The 15,760-nt window shown below is 45.5% G+C and overlaps 1 protein-coding gene across 7 annotated transcripts in view; it reads right to left on the reverse strand.

Moving 5' to 3' along the window:
• The window catches only part of EML1 (EMAP like 1), a 206,660-nt gene that overhangs the window by 143,284 nt on the left and 47,616 nt on the right, over positions 1-15,760 (reverse strand). For 2 of the 7 annotated variants that reach the window (XM_031667857.1, XM_031667855.1), the window contains exon 1: positions 8,147-8,347. The exons of 3 other annotated variants lie outside the window; for them this stretch is intronic. In XM_031667857.1, coding sequence (XP_031523717.1) covers positions 8,147-8,213 — 67 coding nt within the window. In that variant the 5' untranslated portion in view covers positions 8,214-8,347. Of the gene's footprint in view, positions 1-8,146; positions 8,348-15,760 lie in introns of those variants that run through there. 2 more of the 7 variants (XM_031667854.1, XM_031667852.1) reach the window with 1 other exon arrangement.

Raw genomic sequence — 15,760 nt, forward strand, 5'->3', positions numbered from 1 at the left:
CCCTACAGGGGCTCTGCAGAGTGAAGGATGCCACCAATCCTGGACCACACCACGACAAATGCATGGATCCGACCGCTGGCCTCAGGCGGGCCCTCTGCTTCCCCTCCCTCTGACAGCAGGGTCTCGGCAGGTGGGAAGGTCTCCTGTTGGACTCCCTACCTTTGGCAGGCCCTGGGCTTGGCGATAGTGCCCTCAGGCATCATCCAAGTCTATAGGTGAAATCCGCCTGTACACTGTGGGAATGGTTTATTAAAGATAGACAGTTTAAATATTTTCCGGAAAGCTGGCAGAATAAATAAATGACTGCATTTTAACACACAACCGAGTACTTTGCAAAAGATGGTTTTCCCCGCCAACAGTATTTGCTAGTAAAGGTAAAACTTTAGAGTAAACAAAAATTGAAATGTATCCACCTAAACTGAATCTCAAAAATTAGCTGCGTGCAGGGGCTAGTGCCTAATCTCAGCATTTCGAGAAGCCAAGGCAGGAGGATCTCTCGAGGGGAGTTCAAGACTAGCCTGAGCAACAAAGGAAGACTCTGTCTCTAAAAAAATTTTTCAAATTTAGCCAGGTGTGGTGGCACACGCCTGTAGTCCCAGCTACTCGGGAGGCTGAGGTGTGAGGATCGCTAGAGTCCAAGGAGTCAAGGCTACAGTGAGCCATGATCACGCCACTGCACTCCAACCTGGGCAACAGAGTGAGACCCTGACTCTAAATAAAAAATAAATAATTAATTAAACTTAAAAAAAAAAAAAAAACCAAGTCCTTTAAAGAAAGAAAAACTCTTCTGAAGAGCTATTTCTTAAAAAGTAAACCAAAGAGGGTATGCACTTGCTCCTGCTTACATCTAAGCACACCCCCAGTCCTGGGCCAGATTAAAACGAATGAGCAGCCTTCAGCAAAAATGAAATCTATGTGCCAAATGTCTAGTGAGAAAAACATGAAGCCGGGGGTGAGGGGTGGTATCAATAATAATTATACAGCTTTTAGAGTTTACAGCACACTTTTGTAATCAGTAATGCTTCTGAAGGTGTTTAAAACGTTTTGCTAATATTAGAAACCGTCTATTAATGAGCTAGATACAATTATAAGGATGAATAGTTGTTCCTGAAAGAAATTTTCGTAAGTAGTACAAAATGCCACTGATTTTAAGTCCCTGGAGAGACTGCCTTACTAGAGAGAGCAATGCTTTCATGTTCCGTTTTCAATGTTATCCATGATGAAGGTTTTCACGCTACCAGTTTTATAGCATGAACAAGCTGTAACACTAGAAACAAAGATGTTATTTCTCCTCTCTTATGCAACCTCCACTCAACTAAAATGTTTTTTAAGAGAATATGTGAAAAGGTTTACACTATCTCAGAAATGGACAATAATCAACTAATGGCTACTTTTTAAGCACAGTTTTGTGATTTTTCTCCCACCAAAATGCATGGGTTTCTTTACAATGTCATCAATGGTTGTGGTTTGGCTATAAAATAAGCTCCTCGCTGGGTGGAGCACCAAGTATGCTAATCAGAAGTTCTCGCTTAGCGTGGGTGCTTACTTTGCACTTCTCCATGAGAGCATTTTCCTCTGATTCTGCTATCACAGAATGCCTCAGTCAGTCTTCTGTCACTGCATGAGAATGCAAAAGAGGCCTGAAAATTCTTCAGAGGGTTGAGTTTGGATAATTTCCTCACAGGTGTTCCTTTTAAATCCAACTATTTGTTTTATAACCATCGAGGTGCCAACTTGAAAATTCTGCCGTAATCATAGTTAAGAGAAAGTCATCGGTATTAGAGATGTCAAAAGATGTTTAAGATTATTAAATATTCTTAATTTCCAAAATATAAATGTTTAGAAATTAAAACAATGTTCCATTGCAAAACTAGAAAAAATAAACTTCAGTCACTCAAAAATTATAGTGATTTCAAAATATGACTGGGCAGGTCACATGGACTCGACCCCCCATAGTTACTAACAAGTAGCACCTGCAGGAGAAGCCAGGCCAGATCTGGGACATGGCAGATACGCTCTGGACAGGCCTTAGAGGGCATCTGATAATTCTCTCATGACACCTAAGGCAAGAATGAAAAAGGCTATTAACCACAATCACAACCCTGTAAGGCAATGGTCAATTTTGATGTTACTGTAATGCTAAAATATCTTAATGAGTGCTGGGATTATTTATAGCATTACAACACAGATTATAACGGTGTTGTAATCTGATAGGGCTCTGCCTGTTGGAGGAAACTCTCCCTTAAAAAAAAAGTAATTAAATTTAAGAAAAGATTTAGCCATGGTACATGTAAAGTAGACAAGAATTTTACTGGAAAATCAGTAAGAGGTAATAATGTGATGTGACAAGCAACGGAGCCTATCTAACCTTAAGCCGCATTATTAGAAGTATAGGCCAGGCACAGTGGCTCATGCCTATAATCCTAGCACTTTGGGAGGCTGAGGAGGGTAGATCACCTGAGGTCATGAGTTCAAGACCAGCCTGGTCAAAATGGCGAAACCCCATTTCTACTAAAAATACAAAAATTAGCCAGGCCTGGTGGCACACACCTGTAATTCCAGCTACTCTGGAGGCTGAGGCAGGAGAATTGCTTGAACCCAGGGGGAAGAGGTTTCAGTGAGCCAAGATCGCACCACTGCACTCCAGCCTAGGCAACAGAGTGAGACTCTGTCTCCAAAAAAAAAAAAAAAAAGTATAGACTTTGGAATAAGGGAGGTGACGTATCCTATTCTAATCTTCTCTGTGTAGAAACCATGCCTGGAATACCACATTCAGTTGTATCAAGTTAAGAGAGGAATATAGACAAAAGGAAACAGGTGTAGATGAGGCAACCAGGATGATTAAATTTAAATTACATCTTAAGAGCTAGAAGATGTGAGAAAGAACTATAATGATTGTCTTCAAACATGTGAGGACCTAATATATGTCCAAGATACTAAACCTATTCTCTATGGACCCAAGGGACAGAACTTCGGCTGAATTTTCACGGCTTGTAGGATCCGACAGTCTGAACTGTCCAGACAAAAAATGGATTGCCTGGAGAGGTATTTACTTTCTAGTCTCTTGAAAATGCTCATGCACGGGTTGAACAGCCTTTCTAGCTTTGAACAGCCTTTCCAGCTTCCCCTACAGGGCAGAGATTTCAAGCTGGAGGGGTGGGGGCAGGAGAGGAGGGCCAAAGCACCACCCTCTCCCCTATCCCTTTCAGCTATGGCAGCTCTGTATCTATCTGCTTTACTGTTGAGTTCCTGGGTAACCTTTACTTTGAAGAAACAGCTCAAAGGCTTAAGAAAGTAAACCATGAGATGAGATTACCTGCCAGATCCATTCAGGCGCTGAGATTCTTTTTTTTTTTTTTGAGACGGAGTCTCACTCTGTCACCCAGGCTGGAGTGCAGTGGCGCGATCTGGGCTCACTGCAAGCTCCACCTCCCGGGTTCATGCCATTCTCCTGCCTCAGCCTCCCGAGTAGCTGGGACTACAGGCGCCCGCCACCACACCTGGCTAATTTTTTTTTTTTGTATTTTTAGTAGAGACAGGGGTTCACCGTGTTAGCCAGGATGGTCTCAATCTCCTGACCTCGTGATCTGCTCGCCTTGGCCTCCCAAAGTGCTGTGATTACAGGCGTGAGCCACCGCGTCCGGCCACACTGAGATTCTTATAACCTATGGCAACCACGTGCAGTTGTGCACTGACTCATTTTGGTAAGCGGTGATTGATCAAAGGATCCAAAGGACTCACAGAAATGTATGAGCAACATTTTGTTACTTGCTCCCACTTCTTTCCCTCTTTCATCCATTTCCTTAATTATTTATTCTTTTATCAGAAAGGTATAATAAAAAGAGCTTGATATTTAGGTTTCAAAAAGTTCAGACTGGTTCCTAAAAATGTTAAGCCCAGAGTTACTATATGACCTAGCAATTCCGCTCCTAGATATCTGCCCAAGAGAAATGAAAACACAGGTCCACACAAAAATGTGCATGTGAGTGCCCATAGTAGCATTATTGATAAGAGTCAAAAAGTGGAAATAACCCAAATAACCCATCAACAAGTAAACAGATTTAAACAGTGTGGTATCTCTCCACAGTGGAATTTAATTTGGCCATAAAGGCCGGGCGCGGTGGCTCAAGCCTGTAATCCCAGCACTTTGGGAGGCCGAGATGGGTGGATCACGAGGTCAGGAGATCGAGACCATCCTGGCTAACACAGTGAAACCCCGTCTCTACTAAAAAATACAAAAAAAACCCAACTAGCCGGGCGAGGTGGCGGGCGCCTGTAGTCCCAGCTACTCGGGAGGCTGAGGCAGGAGAATGGCGTGAACCCGGGAGGCAGGGCTCGCAGTGAGCTGAGATCGGGCCACTGCACTCCAGCCTGGGCGACAGAGCGAGACTCCATCTCAAAAAAAAAAAAATTAAATAATTTGGCCATAAAAAAGGAATGGCATGCTGACACAGGCTACAACATGGATGAACCTCAAAACATGCTAAGTGAAAGAAGCCGGGAACAAAAGACCAAACATTCTATAATTCCATTTATATAAAATGTCCAGAATCTATAAAGACAGAAAGTAGATTAATGGTTGCTGGGGGTGAGGGCGATGGGGGAACATGGAATGACTGCTAGTAGGTATTAGGGTTTCTTCCGGAGTGATGAAAAGGTTCTAAAATCAGTGAGTGGTAACAACTGCACAATTCTGTGAATATACTACATGCGCTTAATGGTACAGTTTAAAAACACATTTTTATGATATGTAAATATTTCAATAAAGCTATTACTAACACACACACACACACACACACACAAAGATTCAGACTGGTATCCAAGTCCTTACTAGTTCTGTGGCCTGATAAAGTTGCCAAATCTCTTTGAGCCTACGTTTCCTCAGGCAGAAAGGAAGGATGGTAACACCACCTACCTCAAAATGAAGCCTTGAAGAAAATATGGAGTATTTCCCAAATCATAAATTGTCTTATAAAGGATAGCTACTGTTCACTTTTCAAAACGCTTCAGGGATTTTTTTTTTTTTTTTTTTTTTTTCAGCATTAAAAGAAGTTTGTGAGCTGGGTGTGGTAGCATGCACCTGTAGTCCCAGCTACTCGAGATGCTGAGGTAGGATAGCTTGAGCCCCAGGAGTTTGAGGTTGCAGTGAGCTGTGATCATGCCACTGCACTCCAACCCGGGTCACAGAGTGAGGTCTGGCTCAAAGAAAAAAAAAAAAAGCTTGTGATTTCTAGCTCACTTTACAGATTTCAAATACTCTGAAGAAAACAATGCACACATTTTCTGCTTAAATGAGAAAGACAGTTCCTGAAAGATGAGGATGAGCCTTTTCAGGAGGCTAGATACTGCCTAACTTTGCATTTCATATCCATTACAAATTATGAGGAGAGACGCCAAGAAAAAAGTATAAAAGAAGACAGAAATTTCATTCATAAGAACAAAACTTTTATCTTTCCCCCTTCTCGTTTATACATTATCATCTCTCTCTCTCTATCTCTCTCTCTCTTCGAGACAGGGTCTCACTTTGTCACCCAGGCTATAGTACAGTGGCACAGTCATAGCTCACATAGCTTCAAACTCCTGGGCTCAAGCAATCCTCCCATCTCAGCCTCCTGAGTAGCTAGGATTACAGGTTCAAGCCACCATGCCCAGCCAACTTTTAAAAACTTTTTGTAGAGAGGGGGTCTTACTATGTTGCCCAGGCTGCTCTCAAACTCCTGGCTGCAAGTAATCCTCCCGCCTCAACATCCTACATTTTGATCTTGTCTTTATTTGGCCAGAAGGAAGTTAACTATGACAGTCATCCAAATAATATGTATGAATTATATTTTCTAAAGCAATAACCATGATTTTTTAGTTTCTATCACTATTAACAGCATGAAGCATACTCAACATATGAAAATGTATGATTCATATATTATGCTGCTGTCTTGCCATTGTAATCTACGTCTCTCATTTAAAAAAAATTGTTTGCCAATGTAGCTAATGAAATATCCAAACGTTTAATTTAGTTCCCAGTGAAATGGCATTTCTGTGATCCATCGCTTTAATTGAATCATCATAGTAATTAGCTGACTTGTATTCATTTATATTTTCACTTAATGAAAGCCTCTTAAAATGTTTCACATCAAAACATCTGTTGCCTAAGATATCACCAGTTAACATTCACTTCTGCCCCATAGGCCACTCTTGCTTTAAACTTTATTCATTAGACAACCTAAAAAAAATAACAAATATAGAGCCGAGAACTTTTTGAGAAAAGTAATTCAATACTTACAAAGTGACCTTATTGTTTGATTCTAGTTAAGATGGCTTTTCTTTAAACTGTTACCTCTACAAAATATAAGAGTTGGTTTTTACTTTCTTCTGGACATCACCACCAGTAAAATACCATGCCAATATCTCCAGGCTGGCAATTAAAAGGAAAATGCAGAAAACCAAAACATTCATGAATAGATGTGTAGCTCAACTTCATGACTCAAATGCTATTTAGGAACAGTATGACCAGGCCCCCAAACAACTGCTCCAATAAAAATATCTAGGCTCATTTTCGTATCGCAAACCAAGCTGTCAATAATATGCCCACAGATTAAATTTGTGAGACCTGATGTCTCAAAGTCATTTAATACAAATTTCAGCCACATATCTTTCCAACTAGCATAGGGAGAATTCTACCATAAGCGCACAGGAGTTTGTACTTACTTTTTAGCTCAAAAATAACAATTCGAATATGATTGATTATAAATCAATTAAGGAACCTATTCAAAATGTTAATTGAGGAATCTAACCTACTAGAAAGCAAAACCGTTCCCATGACTCTATACTATAAAGTATCCCAGGGACCACCAGCGTACCAAATACATTCTACCTGCCCTCAACACCTTCTGAGCCTCAAAAACACAGATGTTCTGCTCTTGGAAACTGGCGTTAAATTCAGAGAGAGAGTAAAAACTTTCTTTAATTCCACTGAAGAGGGACTTGCTAAGTTCATGAAGACCCACAAATGGTTCAGATGTAAAGTATAAGCTACAAAAGCTATCAGAGTATACATTCTAACATGAACAAGATGATAAATTTCACCAGCGATAAAAATACCACTACAGAGGATGAATCAACACACTCTCCACTCTTTACTGCTACAGTGACAAACAGGTGTCGAATAACAAGAAAACTTTCCCTAAATCACAATACAATAGCAAAATAAATTGCTCCAGTTGTCAAAGGGTCTAGAATTCAAAATTATTCCGACTGCACTTAAGCAAATTCTATCAAACACACATTTTTTCCCCATTAACAAACTTTTAGGGCCCTTTGATGGAGCAATAAACCCAACATGTAAAAAAAAAAAGTGTGGTTAACTTTTGTGCGTGAATTATCACACATCATGTTCTGATAAAATATTCAGTGTGCTGTGAAAATCTTTTTCAACTCTGCCAATGAGACTGAAATCTTTCAAGCATGTAGGATTTCATATTTTTAAAAAGATGCCATATTGGTGGATATGAATGTTTCCTTCCTGTAAAATTGCAAAAACAAAAAGAAAAGAAAAAAATAATCATTATCCCATAAACAAAATAAGAAGCAACACTGAGGCCAGGTCCACTTTGGCTTTCCATTTAAAAAGCTCTAGATTGTATTAAATTGTGATGATTTCATTAAAGTAGACCTGAATGGGTTCTGGGGGTCCAAACACTGCGTGCATCCTCGCAGGAGGGTTTTGTTATTAAGGGATTTGTTTCCTGAGTTCTTCATCCAGTCATTTCCAAACAGATGTGAGCTGGGAAGCAAAAAAGCAACACGTTCCCCGGAACGCGGATGCTTCCCGGGCCTCCCCGCCGCCCTGTGCCCCACGCGCCTCCGCCCGGGCGCGCTCCGCGGGTGTTGTAGCCGGCGGGGTCCGCGCGCCAGTGCCGGGAACCGGGGCGGCGGCGGGGAGCCCGGGACGGCCCGGAGCGAGGCGCGGCCCCGCGGCTCCAGCACAATGCGCCGGCGGCGGGAACGGGGACCGCGCGCCCCTCCGTAACAACTTTGCGCGGCCTCGCCCGCGGCCGCCGGGCCTCGGCCTCTCGGCTTGGTCGCCGCCGTCGCCGTCGCCGTCGCCGCCGCCCGCCGCCCGCCGCCCCGGCCCCGCGCGGCCGCCCCTCACCGTTGCAGAACTGGAGCAGCGAGGACGTGTCGTACAGGCTGCTGTAGCTGGAGAAGCCGTCCTCCATGCTGAGGCCGCCGGGCCGCGCCCGCTCCCCGGCCCGGCCGCGCCGCCGCCGCTCACCACACACTGAGTCGAGCCCGACCGCGACCGGCGCTGGCGCTGGGGCCGGCCCTGCTGTGGCGGCTGCTGCTGCCGGTTACCATGGCAACCCCGGGCCCGCCGCCGCCGCCGCCGCAGCCGCGCTAGCCCAGCGCCCGCTCCGCCCGCGAGGGGGCGGCCTCGGCGGCTGCGGGGCCCGGGCCGGGAGGGGGACGTGGCGGGGTGGGGCCGGGCCGAGCCTCCCGCGCCTGCGGCCTTTTCCTCAGCGGGGAGCGCTGCCCGGGCGGCCTGGGTGCTGCAGGGCCGCCTCTGCCGCCCGCTGTCCGCTTGGCCAGGCCCCGCCTCCGCGCACGGGGGCCCAAGGGCTGAGGGGCGCGGCGGCGGTCCTTGAGGGGGCGGGGGGACAAAGACCCAGGCCAGGAGAGAGCGGGCGTGCGGGGGCCCGAGGTAACCTCTGCCGCGGACGCCCAAGCCGACCCGCTCCTGATGCACTGTTCCCGCGCTCGCGGGCAGCTCCACGACCAAACATGGACAACGCGCCCGCGCATTTCGGCCGTTTCTACTCCGCGGCTCACTGTGGGCCACATCCTGCCGGCGTGCCCTTCTGTCCACACGTTTTTCCGCCGCAGCAAGGCCCTGCCTCAGTGAGAATTAGCACGGGACTGGCAAGTCCGCTCGAACCTTCGCTCACACTGGGACAGAGAGGCCATCCTGGCACCAGGCTGGAAGTCCGCAGTGTTGAGGACTGGACGCAGCTAAAACATCGCTCTGTGGTTTCCCTACGATCAGCCACTGGGATACAGATCTGTCACATTACAGGCTTGTTAACTTGCTACAGGACTAAGGAAATCAGTATTTATTCTACATCAGAAAGAGACCAAGAGTTAGGAGAAAATAGCGCAGTAGGAGAAACACACAGATCCATGAGTTTGTAACTTTTCCAGCCCATATACATAAAAATGCTGTTAATGGTTCGCATTTTATTCCCATGGAGTGAAGTAAGTAAAGACGCGCCAAATAACAAGCGGGGAAGCAAGAAATTAGAATACATGAAATGGATGATCTAACCCAAGAATGGGCTTGGTCCCAAAGAGACTGCAGAACGTTTACACTTCCTGTTGCATCATAGTCATAATTCAGTTCCATGCCAAAAATCTGAAATTGTAGGTACTAACTTGTGCAGGTTGAATACAGTGGGTGAAATAAGAACTGAATAAGTTAGAATTAGGAAAACTCGTAGGCCTCACTTGGGCTCAGAGGCCTGTCCTTCCGGAAGCCCGGCTTGGACATCAGTAGATGGCAGGTGAGGGACAGAACTTTGTCATTCTGTGTGCGGCACGATTAGCACATGGGTTAGTAAAGACTGGTGCTACACGCTGTAGGCAGAGGGAGAAGTTTAAGACCTTATCCCTGTCCTGGCAGGATTGTTAATTGGGAAGATGCATTGTGGGTGGAGGCTGAAGGGCCGCAGGTGCTGCGGGTTTGACTGTGACTTGGTGGATGGAGGACAGTGGGCAGGACAGTGCTAGTGAGGAAAGAAGGAAAGGTGCCTGCAGACATTGTGCAGACAAGTGGGAAATAAGACTGGACTGAGGGCAAGGGGCCAGGTAAGAGAGGCCCCAAGAGCTGCAGAGGAGCCTGAACCAGACCTGCTGGGAGATGGAGGGATGCTTGGAGGGGTCATGCAGGCAGGCCACTGATGAGAGCTGTGTTAGGGAGCTGGGTCTGCCTGCTGACTGGGCTGCAGGGGCCGCGGCCTGTGGCTGGAACAGCCCAGGATGTCTGCAGTGCTCCAGAAGTGAGGCACCAAGGGCGGGCCAGAGGGAAGTTGCTATAGGACCATACAGCTGGAAAGACAGGAAGGTCAAGCGAGGACAGCACAGCCTCCAATTAGAAGTGCCCTGTAGCAACTAGAGAGAAAGAATTGAGATTTGGGAGTTGTCAGCAAAGGGATTGTAACTGAAGTCTCTAAAGAAGAGAATGGAAAATCGGACAGGGGCTGGGGCATAGCCTCAACAAAGGAGAGAGAAGGACATTCCGAAGGAACAACGGTTAGAGGCAGGAGAATCAGCAGAGGACATTGTCTCTCTAAGCTAAGAGTACAGAGAGCTTCCAGTGGGCATTTGCATAGAGTTCTCTGCAGGAAGGGTCAAGGAGGATGAGGCTGGGGTAAAGCTCTCCTGTCTGGTGGCAGAGGGTTCCCAGGGGACCTGGAGCGCCCTGGCGATGCAATAGGTTGGTGGATATCAGAGGGAGAGGGCATGTACATACATGTTAGAACACTTTGGCAGGGAGGCTGAGCCCTGGGCTTATGCCTATAATTCTAGCATTTTGGGAGGCCGAGGTGGGCGGATTGCCTGAGTTCAGGGGTTTAAGACCAGCCTGGGCAACATGAGAAACCCCGTCTCTACAAAAAATTAGCCGGACATGGTGGTGTGCACCTATAGTCCCAGCTATTTGGGAAGCTGAGGTGGGAGAATCACCTGAGCTCAGGAGGTAGAGGTTGCAGTGAGCCAAGATCATTCCGCTGCACTCCAGCCTAGATGACAGAGTAAGACCCTGTCACCAAAAATAAAAAAAATAAAAAAAGAAAGAAAGAAAAAAAGAAAACTTTGGCAGGGAAAGGAAATGGGAGGGACCAAAGATAGTTGGCAGAGGGCCAGGTAAAGTGTCCCCTTGCCCCCGCATGGCACAGGTGGGTACTCTGCCTCTCTAAGGTGAGAGGTAGGTGCTATGGAGAAGGGGCTTTCAAAGGGTGAAACTTAACACCCAGATGCCCATTTCATCATCCTCATTTCCCATCTTTCCTCTGTCTACTCCAGTGTTCATGCTCTCTCTACTCCACTTTGCAGTTTTATACTTTAGGATATGTTGGATGATTGGCATTTCTGAATTTGAAAAGGAAGTAGTAATCATGAATAATTAGAAGATGGTTTTCTTTAAAGCCAAATGTGGTGGTGTGTGCATGTAGTCCTAGTTATTTGGGAGGCTGAGGTGAGAGGATCACTTGGGCCCAGGAGGTTGAGGCTGCAGTGAGCTGTGATTGCACCACTGCCCTCCATACAGTGCAGCTGGGGCAAAGCTCAACTCCAGCCTGGGCAACAGAATGAGACCCCATCTCAAAAAGAAAAAAGAATGTTAGCATTACTTATATTTAATGTTGTAATATTTGGTGGTCACAATTTAGACATGGGAAAGGAGACATATATTTAAAACTTCAGCTGCCAAATTGAGCTGGAGATTTTCTTAGAAGATATTATTTCCACTAGAGTAAAGTTACAAATAAGACAATTAAGAACTCAGTCCACTTTCTTTTGAGATGATAAAGATCGTCATTACTCTGTTAACCTAGAGTATTAAACAGCTATGTTTTTCCCACAATGGTAAAATCTTACTCTAAAAAAAGCTAAATTTAGAATAATTGCAATGATATGCATGTTAAGTCAATTAGGTATAATCTACACAGCATTAAAAAAGATCTGTGGGGAAAGTTCAAGAAAAATCTCTGAAAACTAATAATGTGTGATGTTTTTGCCTAAACATTTTAACAGACTGATATTCCACATCATTGTGAGATAATTTATAGCCTGAGCTGCAAAAATGTTGTCATTGTAATAAATGATGTATACTCTCTAGGACAATATAACCACAATGTTCAGTGGAATTAATAGCAGCATTTGTACAACGTGTGAAAAAGAGAAAGGAAAGTGAGAGCTCTGTAGCCTTTATTCATAGAAAGACAATTTTTAAAAATCACCCAGAAATGTGCAGCCTTGTGCATCTATTGTTTAATCCAACACTCTTCCAAAAATAGTTACACAGTGCCAGGCCCTATGCTTGGGGCTGGGAATGTAGCACATAGAACACAGTGCCTTCCAAACTGCAGGTGGCCATGAAGTCAATTAAAGAGTCATAATTGGCAAGTTTCCAAATGAAATAGAGGCCAGGCATGATGGCTTATGCCTGTAATTCCAGCACTTTGGGAAGCTGAGGCGGATGGATCACCTGAGGTCAGGAGTTCGAAACCAGCTGGCCAACATGGTGAAACCCCATCTCTACTAAAAATACAAAAATTAGACAGGCATGGTGGTAGGCACTTGTAGTCCCAGCTACTCAGGAGGCTGAGGCATGAGAGTCACTTGAACCCAGGAGGTGGAGGTTGCAATGAGCCGAGATCATGCCACTGCACTCTATCCTGGATAATGGAGCGAGATGCTGTCTCAAAAAAAATAAAAAGAAAGAAAGAAATAGCAAATTCCACTTCTGGATACTCAGAAGAGTTGAAAGCAGGGACTTGGACAGATATTTGTACACCCATGTTCATAGCAGCATTATTCACAATAGCCAAGAGGTGGGAGCAACCTGAGTAGCGATGGATGAATGGTTAAACAAAATGTGGTCCATCCATAGAGTGGAATCTTATTTCATCCTAAAAAGGAAGGGAATTGTGATACATGCTATCAGAATGTATCAAGACACTATGCAGCGTGAAATAAACCAGTCCACAAAAGCACAAATATTCTAGGACTCCACTTACATGAAGTGCTTAGGGTTTTCAAATTCACAGAGACAGAAAGTGAAGGCTGGGGAGAGGGAGGAATAGGAAGTGAGTGCTTAATGGGCACAGAGTTTCAGTTTGGAATGATGAAAAAGTTCTGCAGATGAATGGTGATGTTGGTAGAAGAACAATGTGAATATCCTCATGCTTTATAACTGTGCACTTAAAGATGGTTACAATGGTGACTTTTATGTCATGTGTGTACACACACATACACACACATATTAGGGAGATATTTTATAGTCTCCATATGTTGCCCAGGCTGGAGTGCAGTGGCTATTCACAAGTGCAGTCAGAGCACACTAGAGCCTCCAACTCCTGGGCTCAAAGGATCCTCCCTCCTCAGCCTCCCAAGCAGCTGAAACTACAGACACACACCACCATGCCTGGCTGTTGTGTATATTCTAACACAGTCTTTAACATGAAATGGAATAGACAATTTTGGAGTGCACTGAGCATAGTAAGAACCAGTATTTTGTGCTGGAAACATTGGTCTTTACTTAAAGGGTACCTACGTGTGCTGAGTTGCGATATATAATACAAGCCATTTCTTGTTGTGGGTCACGGTCACAATCTTTTTTTTTTTTTTTTTAAGACGGAGTCTCGGTCTGTCGCCCAGGCTGGAGTGCAGTGGCTGGATCTCAGCTTACTGCAAGCTCCGCCTCCTGGGTTCACGCCATTCTCCTGCCTCAGCCTCCCGAGCAGCTGGGACTACAGGCGCCCGCCACCTCGCCCGGCTAGTTTTTTGTATTTTTTAGTAGAGACGGGGTTTCCCCGTGTTAGCCAGGATGGTCTCGATCTCCTGACCTTGTGATCCAACCGTCTCGGCCTCCCAAAGTGCTGGGATTACAGGCTTGAGCCAACACGCCCGGCCTGGTCACGGTCACAATCTAAGAGACATTTGGACATATAATAATTGTACAGATAAACGTATAAATACAAATTATAAGCACCAAGGAACAAAGCTAGGTGGAAGGATTTCAAATTATTTCTGAGGCTCTGAACTGGACTAAAGAGGAAAAGAAGCTACCAGAACAGCCATGGGCAGAACAAGGGGTGGCCACGTCAAGCAAGCTGTGGTAGGAGATCGGGAGGCCTGCTTGGATGGGACCTTGGAGAGCCTGTCAGGGGCTTCTAGTTTTACTCTAAGAGCAGAGAAAAGTTGACCTTCAGTTAATGTCATGGGCTTAATTGTGTCCTCCAAAAAATTAATCTGTTCAAGTCCTAACCTCCAGGACCTCAGAATGTGACCTTACTTGAAGATGGGGCCTTTACAGATGTAATCAAGTTAAAATGAGGGCATTAGGCTGGGCCCGAATCCAATATGACTGGTGTCCTTATAAGAAGGAGAAATTTGGACAGAGATGCACACAGAGGGAAGATAAAGTGAAGACACGGGGAGGAGGCAGCCACCTGCAAGCCAAGGAGAGGGGCCACAGAAGGATCCAGCCCTGCCCACACCTGGGTTTTAGACTTCTGACCTCCAGAACTGTGAGAAAATAAATTCCTGTTGTTTCAGGCCTCCAGCTGGTGGCACATTCTTAAGGGAGTCTGAGCAGATCAGTACAGTTAGTATAGAATCTCAGAGTCAATCCGGGTGTGGTGGCTCACGCCTGGAATCCCAGCACTTTGGGAGGCTGAGCCAGGCGGATCACCTGAGGTCAGGAGTTCGAGACCAGCCTGGCCAACATGGTGAAACCCCATCTCTACTAAAAATACAAAAATTAGACAGGCGTGGTGGTGGCATGGTGGCATGGTGGATGACAGGATGTCATCCCAGCTACTCAAGAGGCTGAGGCAGGAGAATCGCTTGAACTCAGGAGGTAGAGGTTGCAGTGAGCCAAGATCGTGCCCACCACAATCCAGCCTGGGCAACAAGAGTAAGACTCTGTCTCAAAAAAAAAAAAAAGAATCTCAGAGTCAAGAATTGGCTATTCCACAGATCACAGATGCGGCACCATTCACTACTCATATTAAAACATAAAATTTAGCTTCTCATGATAAAATTGTTACTCTATGAAATGAGAGGTAATCACTGATTCTGACAACCATAAGGGAACATTCAACTCTGTGGTCTCCAACCCATTTGCTGATGCAGCTGTCGTTTCTACAGCATCCCTGACAAATGGTCACTCTGCCCCTTTCAGTTCTGAAGCACTCCAATTATTAAAAAGATTGTTGTTTATTTTCATCCTAAATTGCCCTTGCCAAAGCATTCTTCACCAATCCTACTTTTGTCTGGTCAATTTCATCTCTCTCTGACCTGGTTCTGGCTTCTATCTCCTCTGGAACGTTGCAGCAGTAGCCTGTGTCCTGGTTTACCCAGCCCTGCTTCATTACTCCAGGGTTAACTTACCCAAAGAGGCGCTAACTGATGTTCTCTCATTCTCTGCTGCCTACCATATTAAGTGCAAACATCTTGGCATGAACTTCAAGTCTATCTGCGCTGCTGCTGCAAATGCCATCTTTGGCATTCAACACCCCCCTGCCCCACTGTGCTCTCCAAAAACTCCACTTCACGACTCTCAGACGTGCCGTGCACTTGAAGGCTTTGAACCTTGGCCAGTGCTGTGCCCTAGTCCTGAGTGCCCACCTCCCCTGCCTGCCAGGGTAGGAGCTGCGCCATCAGCAGGGCCTCTGCAGTCATGAGTACATCTGCCCTTGTGCCAATCTGCTTTGCCTTGTGGGAACTTGTGTACAAGTCTGTCTCTCCTGGGAGATTATATGCCCCTAATGCCCGTCATGCTTGACATAAGATTGAAAGTAGTTGGCAGTGAGTAAATGCTGAGTGAACAAATGAACTCTGGACAAAAGTGGTTGCCCATTACACATGATAGGCTTTCAAATGCCTGGAAGAGAACCCACATCTTCTCCAGGGTAACATTCTCCATTTCTTCCCTGTCCATCATGTGACATTGTTTCTAGACCCCTTGTCTGGAGAGATGTCCATCCCA

The sequence above is a fragment of the Papio anubis genome, chromosome 7 (assembly GCF_008728515.1).
Source record: "Papio anubis isolate 15944 chromosome 7, Panubis1.0, whole genome shotgun sequence".
NCBI lineage: Eukaryota > Metazoa > Chordata > Mammalia > Primates > Cercopithecidae > Papio > Papio anubis.